Below are 18,905 nucleotides of genomic sequence, written 5' to 3' on the forward strand. Positions count from 1 at the left end.
TCATTGTGCATTTAGATTCCCGAATAATGGCCGTGGATTTCGCGAGTCTATATTCGTAAATTTTAGGGGGCTACAGGAGAATATAATGTTCTCTTTCAACAATATATATATATATATATATATATATATATATATATATAATATAAATAAATAAATAAATAAATAAAGCACACACACATACTGTACATATATGTAGGCCTATATGGTATATTAATAGTTTGTTAGTTTTTAATGGTTTGATAGAAAAAATCTTAAGTTTTGGGCCCCCCCGAACTGATCAGCCTAGCTACGTCCCTGGCTGTTGGCCCATGGATTATTATTTATTATTATTATTATTATTATTGTGGCCGCGGTGGCTCAGTCGGTAACGCGTCTGACTACCATGCTAAAGGTCCCGGGTTCGATCCCCGGCCGGTTCAAATCCGGGAACTTTTCTAACGATGGAAGCGGCCCCGGCGCCCACCCAGCGTCGAATAACATGGGTACCTGGGGAAACCTGGGGGGTAAAGGCGGTCAGGGGCGTGGTGCTGATCACATCACCCCACTCACGACCGGATCAAGAAAGTGTGGGGCGTTACCCCCACACCCCCTATACGCCTTCATGGCGTGGTGCTAAGCACAGGGGAACACTTTACTTTTTTACTTTTACTTTATTATTATTATTATACAGTTGATCCTTGAAAGACTGAATTTTTAAAACAAATCAATCTGATTTAAAACGATCCTTTAAGTCCACTTTATGCACAGATATGTTAATCGGGACTGGGCCTACATTTTTAAAGTCGGATCCGAACAAAAAATGATAGAGGAGTGTATGGAGGAGAAAAATAGGGTAACAGTTTCATACATCGGAGACACATTTCTTGAACCACTATGTGCCTCCATCGAAAAGAGTGTAGTAAATTAGTTTTTGGTGTAGTTTACATTGTTCACGTAGACTATGTAAACTACTAGCCAATGTGTATCCATGAATTTTACTGTAGACAACAACTGTAGACACTGGCGTACGCAGACAAGAGCTGATGGGGCCTACAGCGCCTCCCGAAATTTTGGGAAACTGAAAATTTTCAAATGAAGGGAATGCGGAACAGTTTCCACGGGGTTCTTCCCAACTTCTTCCCCCCCTGTGGCAGTGTTGCCAACTTAGTTCTCTTGGAGCCAGATCTGCCTCTTTCATGCACTCGTTTGGCTGTGAACCGGGGTGCCTGCCCCCGTGCCCCACTATGATACCAGCACCGGTTCCGGCCCATATAGACCAACATTTGCCATGATTATACATTTTGCACTTGACGTGATATTTTTATATTGGCTGCGTCGCCCCACCCATCTTATATCCCCAGCTACTTTTTAATAGCGCCGTGTTGACGTGATATTGACATAATATTGTTATCAGTGAATCCTTTATATTCGATTTCATACGACCATCTGTGGATTATTGAGATGGGTGATGCCGCCGGATCTAGATGGTGAAAACTAAGAATAAGTTGTCATCAAATTTAGAGTTAACGGTAATAGCAGCGCTCCACGCCTTTGACAACTAACATTACCCTAGGAAGCACTTTATCCAGCCTTCGTAAATCTAGCTCCTTGGAAGTCAGTTATAACTCCATTTAAGGTGAAATTTAGCTCTTTTATGAGCATCAGGTTTGGCAACACTGCCAGGATGGTCGTAGGAGGCAAGGAGAAATGCATTGCGCTTATGGGAGTATTATTTGATTTGTTCTCTTGGAAATATTAAACTTCCGATGGAATAGAAAAATATATCAACGGGAAGGGGCAGTTTGAAGGTACCTTTCACCAGCGGAAAAGTCGAAACTTCCATTTGATTAACCGTAACTTGATGTTGAAGTTGATTCCCCATTAGGAATACATGGTATTCGGGAAATTCTTATTCATCATATTTTTCAAACATCGTGTCCAGTTTAATAATCAACATTAAAAAAACGCTTCCACTTGCAACATGGAGAGAAATTCATACTCTTGGATACACCCAGTTTTTTTTTTAGTAGCAGTGTCCATTCGGGCGATATTGAAATAAATGCACAATTGGTGCGTAACTGTAACTCCTCCCCTGAGAGCAGTAAAGACCTCGCAAAAAATCAAAGTGGCAAATACGAACCCGCTTTAAAACGACCCCCGGTTAGCATTTTTATCTTTGAAAAACTTTTAAAACGAAGATTAAAAATTGTAATTACGAAATATTGTATAGTGTATCCCACCCTTACCCAAAATTCTGCTATGTGATATACATTTTTATTATCCCAGCCCCCTCGGAAATAAAATCCTGCGTAAGCTAATGCGGAGTCGTGGCCTGCGGCAAATCATTGCTGTGAACGTGCTTGAAGAAAGATGGGGGGGAGAGGAAATTCTCGCAACCCAGATCAGACGGCGCGAGAATGTATTTATGAGTTTGGCGACTCGAAAGAAATGATAGAAGAGTGCCGACTTGAGGAACGCGGTACCAATGCAACAACTGTATGTTGCCCATTCCCTGTCAAAGGTCTTCCATTCTGTCCGTCTTGTTAATCATGAGAAGATAGAACCAGAGGGAGACTACCAAGTCCCAATGGCATAGTGGTAACATCGTCGCCTTGTAATTAAAAGGTCGCGGGTTCGATACCCAATGGAGGCACATAGTGGTTCGGATCTCAATTTATATACGTATTTAGCCAATGTTAATCGTTAGCATTCTCGTTTGTAATGCAGATGGACTCTGGTTCAACCCATCGTTGGAAAATCAGATGTACGATGTTGTTCTAACATCTGTCATGACTTCAGGACGCAAGAAGGAATTTCAGACAGAGGGGAAATAATTCCCTTCTCCCGCTTTCGAGTGGGTTAAAATTGTTTCACTGTTTTTCTTTCAGTTTTCGAGTTCCCATGTAATCGCTCATTGGCACCTGTGCACAGATTGAATTCTATTTTATTTTTTGTTATGTTTAATCCAGTGCCGACTCGTGGCTTTTTTTTGGGTGTAGGAAGAAGTTATGGTAAACCGAGGAAGGTTTGAAAAATGAAATGGGCTCAGCATAGAACTTGAAACGGTTTTAGAAAACTCTTTGTTTACCTCCAACCTTTTACAGATTTCCTGCCATAAAACTTCCTCACGAACAAAATCTGGCGGGATAAAGAAAAGTTAGAGGATGGATCGTTGCATGGTTATAATTTAACGCTTGTTCGCTGTGTAAGAATACTCCCTTTTATTGATGCATTTCGGCTGGTGAAGTAAAAATAAGATTTGGGCCTAATCTTAGTTATATTTCCTGAAAACATATTCCTTTGAATTAGATTTCCCCCTCCCAGAGACTCACGTTTGCAGATTATGCTATATTTTACCATTATGCCCAAAGCAGGTTGCTAGGTGCCAACAGGGATCAAACTGTGCTAGATTTAGTACCATTCTGCTGGGGTTGGCATCACTGATTGAGGAAACCCTCGATGCTTCCTCGCTGGATGCTTTAAAACAGCAACCTTTCCCCTGTCCCTTTTCCACTCCTCACCCATCTGTTTGTAGTGATACCAGCGAGGTTCCTCAGGCGGGACAGCCAAGCCTGTGTGTCCATCGTCTTTGGGCTGCGGCTGGAGCGAGCGACAGCAGCTAACTCTTGACAGTAGCTAACCTAGTCAATTGTACGTACATTTATCTCATAATTTTATAACGCGCATTATTATTAAACTCCTAAAAAGTAGAGAACTGGAAGGAAGTATAAATGAACTGTAGGAAGTTCCTCACTTCCTAAATGGAGGAATCGGCCCTTGGTTTAATCTGTACTGTTACTTTCCCTAACAATGAATTTACCATTCTCATTTCATGCAATGGTTCAAACACACTGTTCGTTTCATTCCAATTAATAGAATTCTCATGTGTATAATGTACATAAATTGCGGCCAGAAACGTCAAGGTGAAGACGAATCAGAATGGTTTGATTCCACAGTGAATCTCCATCCTGACTCCTCCCCTTTAATAAACGAAACTACAGGCATGATGATATACCTCCCCTCCCAGTCCCTTCCTTAATTGTACTTGCGAGCGAAAACCGAAAGCAGCACCCAACCATTACCAACCCCCGATCATTACGTCAATCCCACAATGCAGTTTGTTGATGTGAAGGGAATGAAATTTTTGATGCAGCATAAGCAAGACTCGCGTAAACCACTGGAGAAAACACGTTCATTACACATTTCCGATAATATAAGTTTTAAAAAAAAGGCGTTAAGGAGCAGATGGTGTGGAGCAACTGTCAGCTAATGACAGCTTTCGTCTTGTCTGTTGTCAGTGAGGGATATAATTGCTGTCTGTCTGTCAGTGGAAACAAATTCTTGGAATAGATTTTTCACTTGTCAAGTGTAATAGGCAGGTACGTTGAATTGCTGTAAAGACGTGTCATATTAGAATTTAGTGCTGTGACAACGAAATTGAGATATCGTGCCTACACTATTCGAGCGGAAGCAATACAAATTCCATCATATCAGAAAAATGGAATAATGGCTTGTTGTGTGTCGCGCAACAGTTCTATCCACCGACGTTAAAATTTGTATGCGTAGACGTCGCTCAAGTGGTAGGGTGGTCGAAACTGATTTGAAAGTGCTATTTACGAATGTATCACAAAATCAGACGGCAGGCCTTAACAATTAAGGGGAAATGTGGCATACAGTTCGAATTATAAAGAAACTGTACGTACATTAAAAACGTTCTAATTCCGACCTTTACTTTCTTTTAAATTTTCATCTATTGTAGAGTTAATTAGTTTTTGTTAGTGCATGGAACGCAGTGGCGTAGCGGCCGTCCCCGCAACCTCCGCAATGCGGGGGGGGGGGGGCGAGGTATAGAGACCCTGCAATGTTCTCTATCTGTACTCCTGAAATTTTATACAATCCCAGAAATTAATCAGACAGTGTCGCTTATTTAAAAAATTGATTTGCGAATCAGAAATCTGGTTCCCAGTAACATATCACATGCGATAATAAGCAGTGGCGTATTGTCATCCAGAGTGGCTCGGGCAACTTGACATATGGCTCTCCTGCGAAGTGCAGAATTAACTTACTTGCTCACAGAATGAAATCGATAGGAAAATTCTCTCATCTCACACCTGTATAGCTACGCAGTTTGTCGTAAACAATGCACAGCAGCGCCGACTTGTCAAAATTATTGCGGGGGGGGCTCTGATCACTGAAATAAATGAATGAATGCTCCCTTTATTAAAAATAAGAATTACGTCTTCGTATAGCAGTTTTTAAGCAGCTACTAGACTATATTCCTCATGCAAATGAAATGTAACATGAAAAACGTTTATAAAATGTTTCAAAGTCTCTTCATATGTCTTTTGTGTCTGCTCATTTGTTTTTTTTAGATAATAATTAACATTTTTATTTAAAAGTATGTATTTACATTAAGAGGCCAATCTAACAGTTTTATGCCGGCCTCGGTAGCCGAGCGTGTTGGGTGGTCGACTCAACTCGCTTTGATCCGGAGGTCTCGGGTTCGAGTCCCGGCGAGGGCATGGGTGTGTTTTAATGTCCGCAACAGAGCTGTAAAGAAAGGACATGTGACGGGGCAAATAACCTTAGTGTTGACGTACCCATAAAAATAACGAATATTTAACAGTTTTATTTAATTATTTACATAAATGCTAACACAAATCGCAGGAAAATGGTTTTACTTTTTTGTTCTTGCTACAATATTTTACTTTTTACATTTAATTTTGCAATAATAAAAAAAACACAGCATGTACACTAAGATATAAAGTAACATACACAAGAAAAATATATGAACATGATTCAAAATAAAGCAAAAGTTGCTCTACGCACTTGGTTATTTTTTATGAACTGAAGACTAAAATTTGTAAACGCTGTAAGTGCCACAATAATTCAAACACCATTTTCCACGTTAAACTGTGCAATGTGCTATGCTTTATAATGTGGTAAACGTGAAAAGTGGCTGATAGCCCTCTAAGTAGTTTAAAGGACGTGTAAAGAGGTCACTAGTGTGAACGTTCTTACGGGCTGATGTGCGGAACGATGCGATTTCCCAACACTTTCGCTTTTGGCACTTACAACGTTTACCACTTTTAGTCCTCAACTCATTAACGAGTGGTCTCAATTCCAAATTATCAATCACAGTTTGATGTATGTGGAGTACCGCTAAGCTACTTAGTCTCTTCTGCCCCATTGTATCTACACTGCCTCCGGTCATAGCCCCCCAAAGTTGATGGTTTAGCGGTCTCAGCCCCCCAAAGTTGAACATTTCAAATGTGTATTTAAAGTTAAGTTCATGTGGCACAATTCAGAGTAAACTTTACAAGAGAAGCAAAATAATACATTAGATCCTCTTAAGCAAAATTATTTGGGGGGTTCTGCTTCCACATCGTTAACATTGGGGAGGCTCGAGCCCCCCCAAGCACCATGGAATCGGCGCCTATGGTAATGCAGTACAGTAGAAAGATTCAGTTGCTAAATCAGTCTAGGCCTAATTACTACACACTACCTAAACAAACAAATTTGATAATTCATGACCTTTTTTACCAGTAATATTAGTTTTACACGTGAAAATGTAACTTTCACACCAAATATTTTCAAGGGGCCCTCAAGCCTCATTATAATATTGAAATAAGATCTAAGATAAATTTCCCACATTGTCCACACCTGTTACGTTTTACATCAAAGGAGTCAAAAACTCAGGAGGTGGATCGCAGGGGCAATTATTCCTTTTCCCTTAGGTCTAGTAGCCCATATTCTGCCACGCAGGGTATACAGCGCTCGAAGTGAGAATTCCTAGCTGCGAATTTGCTTGTTCGAGTTAGAGGATAGAAGGAAGGATCCTCACATGGATCAACGTGAAGACAATGCAGAAGGTGGAAGAGGATGCTTTTACAAATTATCCTAGCTGGGGGGATGCTTTATGATTTTTTTTTCTTTGCTGGGGGGATACCATACCCCTGCGTCACTTACACCCTCCCTCTCACACACCCTCTTAGAGCTCTACTGATGTATTAACAAAATGGTTCTTGTTTCATGAAAAAAGTATTTAAGAAATATCAGTGGTCCATCGAAAAGAAATGGAATGGTTAAAATTATGAAAAATAATATTGAGGTCCACTAACACCAAAATTAAATATCGTGCCCGTGCGCCAGCAACCTTTTTTTTAGGGAGGAGGGGTCCAGTTCTTGCAATCGGCAATTCATTGAGTGACAAATTTTCAGTAAATAAAGTCTCATCACTGCTTTATCATCATCTCTGAAGACTGGAGTCCGCTGTTATTTCATTGTAGAAGATTGCAATTGACCTTGTGGTGTTAGGTCACCCTCAGTTCAACATAACTATAAGTTAGATACTCGTAGATAACAATTGTTCTTATCTAGAACAACTGTCCTAGATAACAATCTAGAAGTCCCCGTAACTGAAATGCTAAGTTTGCTTGAGACAACTTTCAGTATTAGAAGGCTAATATGAGCTACTTTCGGGACTGAAGGCGCATCCACCTCAAAGTCCAAAAGAGGAGTGTTTACTATGTGTATGCTATAAGCAATTTCCCCCAACTGTATTTTTTAACATATGTGTATTATATGAAACCTAATGTTTTAGAAAAATGCTTCGAACAAATAATACAAAGGATCACGAACAAAAATATTTGGCTGTGAAGCCTCCCCCCTTCTCCAAGAAAGAATCCTGGCTGTGCCACTGCGTTGAAGTAAGAAAAAATATTTCTAATTTCTTCCTCCGGTTAGACTACTTATCAGAGATTCAGATCATTCTGATTTAGTTTCGAGAAACTACTACACTGACATGACATGTAGCCTAAGTCGATGACAAAAAATTGGAAGGCAAGGCAGGGCCGGCGCTAGTCATTTTGCCAGCCTGGGCGGTGGCGGCAGATGCCGCTCCCTTTGGACCCCCCTCCCTCCCCGTCATTACGCAGCAACGGGAAATTCAAAATCAATATATTCCTAAGTAAAACATCAAACTATAAAATAAATAATGAAACTTGTTACGCTATTTCAATACTATTAAACACAAAACGATATATCGCTCGACCACAGTTAAACTTTCAAAAATGCGACACTAATTTTATATTATTATTATAGTTTATGAAAACACTCTCTCCCTCTCTCTTAAATGTAACAAGTATTAGGAAAGAAATGAAGGCTTAACTTCACATGTTTACCGTTGTAAGTCTGTGATATGATTGGATCTTTAAAATGTAATATTCCCGGATCTCCCGCGTGGGTGATCTAAGGTCTGAATTCTTTCCTGCGTTGTTCCCACATAAAGCGGCTCTGGGGTTCACCCAGCCTCAAATTAATAGGTACCTGGGGGCAACGCTGGGAGGTAAAGGCGTCCGGAGAGTGGTGTTGATCACATAACCTCCAAAATGTGGCCCTATCCACCCCACATCCCCTAAATATGCCCTCATGACATGGTGCTATATGCACAGGGAACTTTACCTTTACCTTTGCATGTAATATTCTATTTCGTATAATGCTATCTTGCATAAAATGGAAACAAGCGTATAGTATTTTTATTAACCTAAATTTAAAAACAAAAATTGTTCGCCACTTGCCACGGTTGACGACAAAGTAAATAAATTCGAGATCTCCACTCACATTAGGTGCAAAATCATGACCCTTTATCAGTTTAAGGTCTCCTTAGGTGTAATTGTTTTATTATAGCCGAAAGCAATTTTAGTTCATCTTTTAATTCAGTAGCCTTCATGTGTTAACATTCCGGCAAGTTCTCTACACTTTTCAGACAAAACATCAGATGGCATGTCTTTATGCTTACTAATATCATAAACTTAATCGAAAAATTCACTATGATGTTTAAGCAGCTCAAATCTTTCTCTTAGAGCTAAAATAATCGTCTAGGACCTGGTAATAAAAAATCAACTTTGTACCGCTTTAGTGGATCTTCAACAGTTTCATCATACTGAAACTGCTTCTTCTTTCGATTTCGACCCTGTACAGTGTTGCCTATCTTTGGTTCATCTATATCTAAATTCGATGCCAATTCTTTCTCATAAACCGGGACTCACAGGTTGCCGCCCCCCCCCCCCCCCCGACGCCTCCACGAGTGGCCAAGTGACGTCTAAAAAACTTTGAAATATTTCATCACTCCTGCTTTTTTCAAAGCACTGGTATGTTTGCAAGAAATCATCTAACCGCATCTAACACATCGTAGATTAATGTTTTGAAGACATTTGCTCATTACATTACGTGGAGTAAAAAGTCATACCAGATAACTAGTGAGCAAAGGAATGTAAAGCCAGGCAAATGTGCGACCATTTGGACAGTTGTATTGTCGCCAATTATTTGAAGGAGCGTATCATAGACCTCCGCCACTTGATATCTCAAGGGAGTTAAGGCATCGAATTTGCTTTCCCAGCTTATGGCACTCGGAGGTTTTAAAGTGAGACTACTGATATGTTCCTTCAAAACGCCAGATGAAGTACTTCGCGGGAGCGACAATAGATGTCAGCGCGCTGTAGTACGAAGGCGGAAACAGATTGTAGAGATAAGAAGAGAAGAAATATGATTGTATATATAATAATAATTAGGAAACAAATGAAAGAATAATTCAAAATGCTGTATCTTATAGAATAGACAGATTGTAAAGGATAAACTATTAAGATCATGAATGAAATTGAGGAAAGTTGATAACCGAGGAAACGATTATGAAAATGTGTGCTTTTCTGATTTGTGAATCAGAATCGTTTTGCTTACCTCTGGCAAGGAGAAAGTTGTCAGTTTTTATTATTTGTTGTCCGTCCCCGGAGGCGCTATTATAAGTTAGTCGCCCCGAAGCACTTTCCGGCTGTGCTTTCTGTTAGTAGCACTGGGCCAGTGTGAGCGCTTCATGTTAGCGATCCGTGGTATATTCCCTTTAGTTTGGCCTAGGAGGCGGCGCTAGTTCTAAGATTAGACGCCCCTAAAATTTTCTTTTTTGAGTATAGTTCTTTGACTAGGTCGTTATGCCAAAGAAAAGAGGGAAGAGAGCTGGCAAATGAATACGTGAATTCATCTTGGAACGCCGACGACAAGAAGGCGGAGAGACGATTCAACCTCCTGTTATTAGCCGAGATCCGCTAGGTCTCCAATATGACATATCAAGGAGAGAGAAGGAATTTAAGCTTGTAGCTATAGGAGAATCAACGTCAGCACAGGCCATTTATGACAAGAGTAAATGAAGTACAGTAGACTCGCGATTAACCGAGACCCGATTAACCGAGGTAGTGGTTCGAAAACATCCCGCTTCATAACGCACCCCCCGGTTTGTTTATGGAGTCAAGTCACCGTTCGCGCTGCACGTGTTTTTACATTGTCGGTGTATCCGATAGTTGTTTAAGTCTGTGTAGGCCTATTCTAAGCAGAAAAAGTAATCTTCTCATTTATGTTGTACTAAATAATTACTATACAGTTTTAAGTGTTGTTTCGTCATTTACGACCTATTAGCACATTATCTCCGTATTATCCGAGTTTTTCCGTATCCGAGGTAATCTCGGTCCCAATTAGCTCGGATAATCGCGAGTCTACTGTAATGAAGACCCAAGAAGAGAAGAAAGAAAAGAGACTCATCTTTAGGAGATAATATAAAGATGACATGATTGCAAGTTATGTGCCCATGAAAGAAATTTTCCAATGATTGATTGTAAATAGAAAGAAGAAATTTCCAATGATTGATTGTAAATAGAAATTAAGAAGAAGAAGTTTCCAATGATTGATTGCAAGAAGAAGAAGCCTTTCAACATTATAAGAAGTTTCCAATGATTGATTGTAAATAGAAATTAAGAAGAAGAAGTTTTCAATGATTGATTGAAAGAAGAAGAAGCCTTTCAACATTATAAGAAGTTTCCAATGATTGATTGAAAGAAGAAGAAGCTTTTCAACATTATAAGAAGAAGTTTCCAATGATTGATTGAAAGAAGAAGAAGCCTTTTAACATTATAGGAGGAAGTTCCCAATGATTGGTTGAAAGAAGAAGAAGCCTCTCAGTATCGTAAAAATCCTAAAGTAGAAGCCTGTGAAATGTGAGAAGAAGCAGCATAATATATAGAATCATTACAATGTGGAAAGAAAGATAAACTTATTAACAATTAAAGGAAATTATATAATAAAAATAATACTATTCAGCATATAAATTGTATAGAGATTTTCTAGAATATATTTTCGGTTTAGACCTTCCGTAGTGGATAAACCTTGTGTTTTCTTTCAAGTATAAACGTTATTACTCAATCCTAATAGCCCTAGGTATATTTTGTTTCTACCCTGAGCTAAGCTGGCTCATGCCAAATAGAATGTGGCAAGCATTACATACATGTATATGTTTACCATTTGCAGACTCTGGAACATGTCAAGCATCGTGTTTAAATGGTGGCTCATGCAGTGGTTCGAGATGTGTGTGCCGACCAGGCTACCAGGGAGAGTATTGTGGCGAACGTAAGTAGTCTTTTGATATTACGTTATGAGTAGGGACGTATGAGGGCGTTTTGAAAAGTTTTGCCTCATACGCAATAACGTCAATAATATGCAAGATACTTACATGAACTACATGTGTTCTTAAAGCTTGTAATGTCCTCTACAAGGGTGTCACTACTTTTCGACGTAGTCCACACACAAATGTCAACGTGGGACAAGTTTTTTGCATCCGGTCGACAAAGAAATCAGGCACTACTCCTGGCACCAGCGACGCACATCTGTTACACCTCCACATCACTGGTGAACGGTGTCCCTTCAGGTGCTATTTCAGCTTCGGAAAAAGGAAAAAAATCATAAGGTGCGAGGTCTGAGCTGTACGGCGGGTGGGGTATATTCTCGTGTAATCAGTTCGTCCACGCGTGCTTGATGCTGTGCATCAGTGGCTGTTATGGGTCATCCACTGCGGACCTGATCATGCAGGCTTGTCATGACCAGATTGTCGCCTTTCAGATTCCTTGCCCACCTCCTGACAGTACTCACACCCACACAGGCATCGCCATAGATAGCACTCATTTGTCGATGAATGTCAACAGGGGCACAACCCTCTGCTGTGAGGAATTCAATAACAGCACGTTGTTTCAACCTACATCCATGTACGTGGCCATTTTACTCACTATTGTGTGTATGCGTGATGTTGCAGGCAAACGCCCGTAGATGTTGCAATAGTCAGTGAATCATCGATTATTTTCACACCAATTTTGCATGTCTCTGAGCAGTGTTGCCAGAGTTATTGCATAGGAGGCAAAACTTTTCAAGATGCCCTTGTATTTGGCAGGAAGTATTGGGTAAAAATTTATACCCTGTAATGCTTAAATTGAAAATTTATCTAGCATTTGAACATTAATGGGAATTATCCAAATTACTTTCTCTACAGACAATTATTCTGTATTTTGTGAAAGTAGTTTTCCTTTCATTGTTTAGACATTTGCAATAGTTTTCAACAAATATGGGCGCATTGCAATGTAACTGAATTTTAAGTTGGTATATCTGATTTCCAACAGTGTTCAGGATTTATATGGCAGATTATTTTATTTACATATTATTACAGACACCAAGAACCATTACAATGATTATAATTTCAACAAGGAAATTATGATTTCTATCTCTTTGTAGCTGTATGCAGAGAACCATGTCTAAATGGAGGTAGATGCATTGGCCCTGATCGATGTGCTTGTGTGTATGGATTTACTGGAAGACGATGTGAAGCAGGTATGGTTTTCTTTGAATATGAGCATTAACACTTATCTTGTAGCATAGCATTTCAATAAGATGTTTACAATTTTTGGTTCTGGGATACACAGCTGGATATAGTTTCACCAAATTTTTATATCTTACATGGAAATCGCCAAGTATATCTTATTTGAAAACATGCACATTGTGACTCAAACAGGAATCAAATTATCAAGTTCCTTAGTTCAGATTTAACCTTATGGGACAGTGATAAAATTACTGTTGGAGCAAACCACATGTTATTGTGACAACCTATAAGTTGTGCAAACAAGGTTATGTTTGCATCCTTAAGTTAGCAAATTAAAATTGGCCATACACACTCATTCCTGAAACCACAGCATTATTGTTGCATCTTTTATATAGTGATATGCATATGCGTAGCAAGGGATGGGCAAAGTTGGCAACCGTCCAGGACCTCACGTCCCGTGGGGCTTATACAAAAAAAAATATTGTAATAAATAGAAATGAGAAAGATAGATGTAAAAGTCTAATTTTTGTGGGCGATAGAACTATAACATTTTGTTTTCATTATGTTATAAGTTATAGCTAAATGTTGCAATTTGAATGAATACTTCAAATATTTATTATTTTACATAAACCGGTTGGTAGCAGTTTGATTTGAGAAACCACACTGCTGTAAATAAGCTATGAATAGAATAATTTCTCTATCAAATCTGTGATTGTTCGTGTTATGCACTTTTTTTAATTAGCAATTTTTATTATTTAAATTTGTTATATATTGCTGACATATGTCTGACATTGATTGATTCACATTGACATTTCAAATATAAAGAATGGATGAGGGCCTCACATTCTAATCTCACCCAGGGCCTCTCGATATGATGCTATGCCAATGGTGATATCTAATTGTTTTATGGGCTGTCTACATCGACCAGGTTAAAAGATTATAAGAAAACAGTTTTAACTTACCCTTCTGCCCCCCTTAGCATTCCTGGTAGTTGCAGTCAAGATGACTGAACAGGTTCAAAGAAACAACCTTGAAGTGTTTTGCTTCATTGTGGCACATTATGACATATTTGTACATAATGAATTAATAAATAAATAAATAAACCCTTTATAAATTGTAAGTCCTTTTGATATATCCTGCATTTTGTTGCTGCATATGGTACTTTTTTCAGGCTGTGTACCATCCATAATGTGTGCAACATGCCCGTAGCCCGAGTTAATCTCCAGGGGGCTCATGGGTTATCAGGGGGAGCTTTGTAAATCAAGTCCATTTTTCAAAAGTTTAACAGTGTTAAATGAAGGTAAATTATGTGTGTGTAGGGGGCATTAAGTTACATAAAGTTTAGAAATATCACACAAATACTGCATTTTTCTATATCATTTAAAATCTCACTTGAAGTGTTAATTGGTTGCTACTGAAATCATCCCTTACTACACACTCCATACTACGTTTGATGATACAGATATTGATATTACACAAGAAAAGATGGACAATATTCAATCATAGTGCCTACCGTAGATTCCACTCCCGGACCGAAACAATAAAACTCCCCTTCGTTCCCCAAAACTTGTGAGCTGTTAACCTTTGGTGCAGATGCAGAGGGAATTTGCACAATGACATCAAAGTCACAGATTTCTATATAAATAGGAGATCCCAACAGGGGCAAAAAAGGTACAGATAAGGAAGCTCCCCTGTGAAGTAACTTTCTGAAGTCTAGAGAAATACTTGCCGCTACTTAGACTTCTTCTTATAAATAAGATGAACGAATGTAATAGCTGCTGTTCATGCTCCCTGAATGTATCCACCAAAGTTGTGATCAAAATAATATCTGCTGTCTACATTTTCACTTTTCACTGCAAGCAAATTACACAAAATAGTTTTACCTAATGTCAAGAGGGCTGACCTCAGTGCCAGGGGGGCTGACGGTAGTTCCAGGTGGGCTCAGCCCCTCCCCCCCTGGCCCCTGCCTGGCTACGGGCCTGGTGTGCAACATATATATTTGTTTTTACTTAGCATACTTTTTCTGCCACTTTTGGCTAATCACAATGGTGACGATGAAATTGATGAAGGGACACTCACAAAGAACACCCATGTTTGAGCTGGGATTCGAACCTGGGACCCCTAGCATCGTATCATGCTGTGCTAACCACTCCATCATGGAGGTCGGCTACAACATACAGGATAACAATCTTGTTTTAAAATTACATAAGTAAATACAGTAGTATGATAACATGTGGTTAATTATTAATATGAATAAACAATTCTCTCAGGATTATTCCTTTCTTATAATACTTAATGTTTGACAACCTACTCTCACAAATCCATTTGTCTTTGAGTTATATGTTAAGTCCATGTTATGCACAGATAGGCTAATTGGGAATGAACCTGCAATTGAAAGCAGGATCTGAACCAATGTGTGCCTCTACCTGGTATCGAACTTGGGACCCCTTAGTTACGAGGTGGTAGCATTACAACTAAACCACAATGTAGGCCTTCTGTTTCTTCTTCTCTGCCTTGGTGGCCAAGAGTATTGAGTAATTGACTCAAGATATCACCAACAAAGGCTCCAGGTTTGAGCTCCAGACTGGACATGCATAATGCTTTGGGCTCTTCATCAATTTAATCTAATCATCGTTCATCGCCATTCATATGATTGGCCACAAGTAACAGTAAAGCAATGTTAAATGATAAAAAATCGAAATACAATATGCCCTTTCTTCTCTACATACTGACTGATTTCCATTAGGAAATGCTTTAAAGTTTGTCTACATGGAATTTGTCACAGTTATAATGATTTATTTCACTAATTCTGTGTTTATAATAAAGCAAATATTCATCTTCGAGATGTTTTTCTTTAGGGGGTGGGGTGGAGGAAAACTCTATCTTCTGTGCTCGATCTAGAGCAACCTTCATTATCATCTCTATCCATTAATGTATCCATGGACGTCCGCAGGATTCTTTCCAGGGAGGGGCAAGGAAGGTATTTTTTTTCCAGGGGGGGGCAAACGAAGGAAAATTTTCCCCAAAAATAGTGTTGTTCCCTAAAAAACATTGCTTAAATTTGAATTTATGGTGTTCATGCAATAATTAACACACATTATTGTGGCTAAAATGAAATTATATTTGTGAATTACATATTTTTTAGTTGACTTTCATTTTCCAGGGGGGGCCACGGCCCCACCTTGCCCCCCCTTCCGGACGCCCATGAATGTATCTATCTATTGCTCATTAGGAACATTCATTTTTTTTATTTGCTATTCCTTTACATATGATTTATACAATTGAATTGAGAATCTTCCCCCCTCTCTCTTTTCTCTTTTTTTTCATATCTTCATCAACTTTTATCCCATTCCCCTGTTCCCTCTTTCTTAAGTGATGTTCACCAGTGGCGAAGCATGATCTTAAGAAGAAGGTAAGCAATGCAGTACTCTGAAAAAAAGGGGGGTAAATAAATTATACAGCACATTGACCCAGTTTTTCTACAAAAGAAAGGGCAGCATTTTAAATAATAATAATAATATATCCCCAACACCTCTCTCAACAGCGATGCTTCTTAGTTCAAAATTCATGACCATGTTATTGATATAATAAAATACTTGCTATTACTTACAGCTTTCCATACACAATTTGAAATATCCATGTTTGTTTTGGTAAATTCACAACACACCAAACAAATGAGAACACTCGATTGAACCACTCATTCTTCCCACACAAAGGGAAAATGTTCTGAAAAGCTCAGACAGAAAAGTGATACCAACCTCGTTGTAACAATTAAAATTAATTAAGCTTTGGAATAATAGGTCATTAATACAGAAAGAAAATGTGCCGGTTCATTTTTTTAAATAATGTATCATATCAATAAAAATAGTATTTTGTGTTTGATAGCATTTAGCACTTAACATTTTTGCTATTTGCGGGTCTCAGAAGAGTTTCCTTACATAAGTTTTGTCAAAAAACACCAGTTTATTGAATTTGTTTGTATGGAAAATTTCAATAAATATTGTGTAAATTATTTGGTAGTTGTCAACACTGGTGTAATTTGAGATGATTGAGGCAAGAGGCAGACAATAGCCAGCTGTTCTACAGATTACAGCATTCTCCAGTGCCAGGGACACCATGTTTGTCTTAACCCCTGAACGTCGACATTATTGACACATTTTACAAATCGTGAAATTTAAAAGCAATGCTTTAAAGTTTGTCTACATGGAATTTGTCACAGTTATAATGATTTATTTCACTAATTCTGTGTTTATAATAAAGCAAATATTCATCTTCGAGATGCTTTTTGCTATTAGCCTGCTTTCTGCTTGGCTCTGCTGTTTTCAAGAGAAGCCAAAAAGCTCCGAAGAGCAGAACTTTTATTAGTGGTTTGAGGACCGTGCCTTCACCAGCATCTACCCTTCGCTATATGATAGTTCAGGGGCATTAGTTTCCTGCACAGTGGCTGCAAGCAGAGAGGTTGCTGCTTGCCAACAGGCTGCTGAGGGAGTTTGCAGACATAAAATTTTGTGAAATCGAGTGCGGTAGAAAATAAATAAGCCACTCAACATTAAGTACATTAAATAATATTTTAATAGTGCAAGCAGTGCTTGCATTGCTTGTACCACAATGTGGTTTCTTTATTTCCCCCTTATATATTCTTCATATGCAGAAGCAATCCTAATGATAGGGAGGGAAGACAACAGCCACAGTTGGCCCAAGCCCCATACAAGGTTAATCATGCAGAGAGTGCTTTAGAGTGTATAGATCATTTTAACATTACATTTGAAATAAATAAATATTGTAACATCAAATAAATACTGATGACTGAAATCACATGTATTGCTCATAAGACTCACTCTAAATACTTCAAATTTAATAAAAATAATTAGTACGTACATATTATTCATTGAGTTGTTGTTTTCAGTCCACTTTATGCACAGAAAGGCTTATTCGGACTGGACCTACAGTTTAAGGTGGGATCGAAACCACTCTGTGCCTCCATCAGGTATTCAACCTGAAACCCCTTGATTACAAGGTAATGATGTTACCACTCCACCAACAGGAGGTCCATATTATTCTTTGATTTATAGAAATATACCATGGTATGGAAATGTAAAATTATAGGTAGAAAAATTGAATTCCTTCAGAATCTTATCTAAAAAGGAATATAACATATTTTTTATAACACACTTGACACATGTTAAATGTCTCAGGACATACACCGTACTGTTCACATATTTTTCTATTTTCTCTTGTTTGTTTTCCCTAGATTTCCTACAAATTTTGTAGACATGGTGATATTTGAAGTGGCATTCCCCTCTGGTAATGCACCCCCTTTGGTTCCTAATTTTTCTACATTGGGGGATACTAACACACATACACACATAATTGATATATTCTTGATACCTCAAGAAGAGAAGTAACTAAAATATTCTTGCCCCAGTGGAAAGTTTTCAAATACTGCATTGGGATGTATGGGATGACCCTTTCTCAAGACACCCAAATATCGACCTCTCTTCCACATAGTACACCCTGGACTGCATTTTGACGACTAGCAAGGCTCTGGCGTCTGGATGCACAGACAGTATAATCCTCTGTGGATCTAATGTTGTGTTGTTCATATATTCTTGTGAACACTTCATCCTATCACCATTCATCATCATCTTCGAAATTAGCCAAAAGTGGCACAAAAGTGAAGTAAAATAAACTAAATCTATCAAATACTGCATTGTTTGTACATCATATTTTGTACCATAAAGTAAGAATATACAGTTACATTACTATTACTCCTCTTCCTGCATCTTCCCAATATTTATTGCTGGTGCTGTCAAATAAGAATTTTTAAATCACATTTGTTATGCATGATCTATTGAGGTACTTCTTTTCACATTTTGTGTTTCAGATTACCGAACGGGGCCTTGCTTTACTAAAGTGAAGAACGAAATGTGCCAGGGCCAGCTTCCAGGGGTTGTCTGTACCAAACAACTTTGCTGTGCTACTGTGGGCAAGGCATGGGGACATCCTTGCGAGCACTGCCCAACTCAGTTGGATTGTGACGAAGGTTTCCTGAAGAACATTCACAGTGGCCAATGTGTAGGTCAGTATCATATTCAGTATTTATGGAGAATTGAAAATTCAGCGGCTCGGGAGTAAAACTTGACAACCCACAAAAGTGTGAAAATGCAGGTGAAAGTTCTCTATTACATTGTGGCTTGTGGATTACCCAGATGTTGCCATGTGTTTCTGGCCATCATCG

At 38.7% G+C, this 18,905-nt stretch overlaps 1 protein-coding gene across 1 annotated transcript in view; it reads left to right on the forward strand.

Annotated features, from left to right (window-relative positions):
* Positions 1–18,905, forward strand: part of LOC145984988 (fibrillin-2-like) — a 327,365-nt gene that overhangs the window by 143,446 nt on the left and 165,014 nt on the right. Inside the window, exons 4-6 of the mRNA XM_083118469.1 lie at positions 11,332–11,430; positions 12,583–12,678; positions 18,552–18,746. Of these exons, the coding sequence (XP_082974595.1) occupies positions 11,332–11,430; positions 12,583–12,678; positions 18,552–18,746 (390 nt within the window). The remainder of the gene's footprint in view (positions 1–11,331; positions 11,431–12,582; positions 12,679–18,551; positions 18,747–18,905) is intronic.

This window comes from Lepisma saccharinum, chromosome 3, assembly GCF_977018435.1.
Source record: "Lepisma saccharinum chromosome 3, izLepSacc3.1, whole genome shotgun sequence".
NCBI lineage: Eukaryota > Metazoa > Arthropoda > Insecta > Zygentoma > Lepismatidae > Lepisma > Lepisma saccharinum.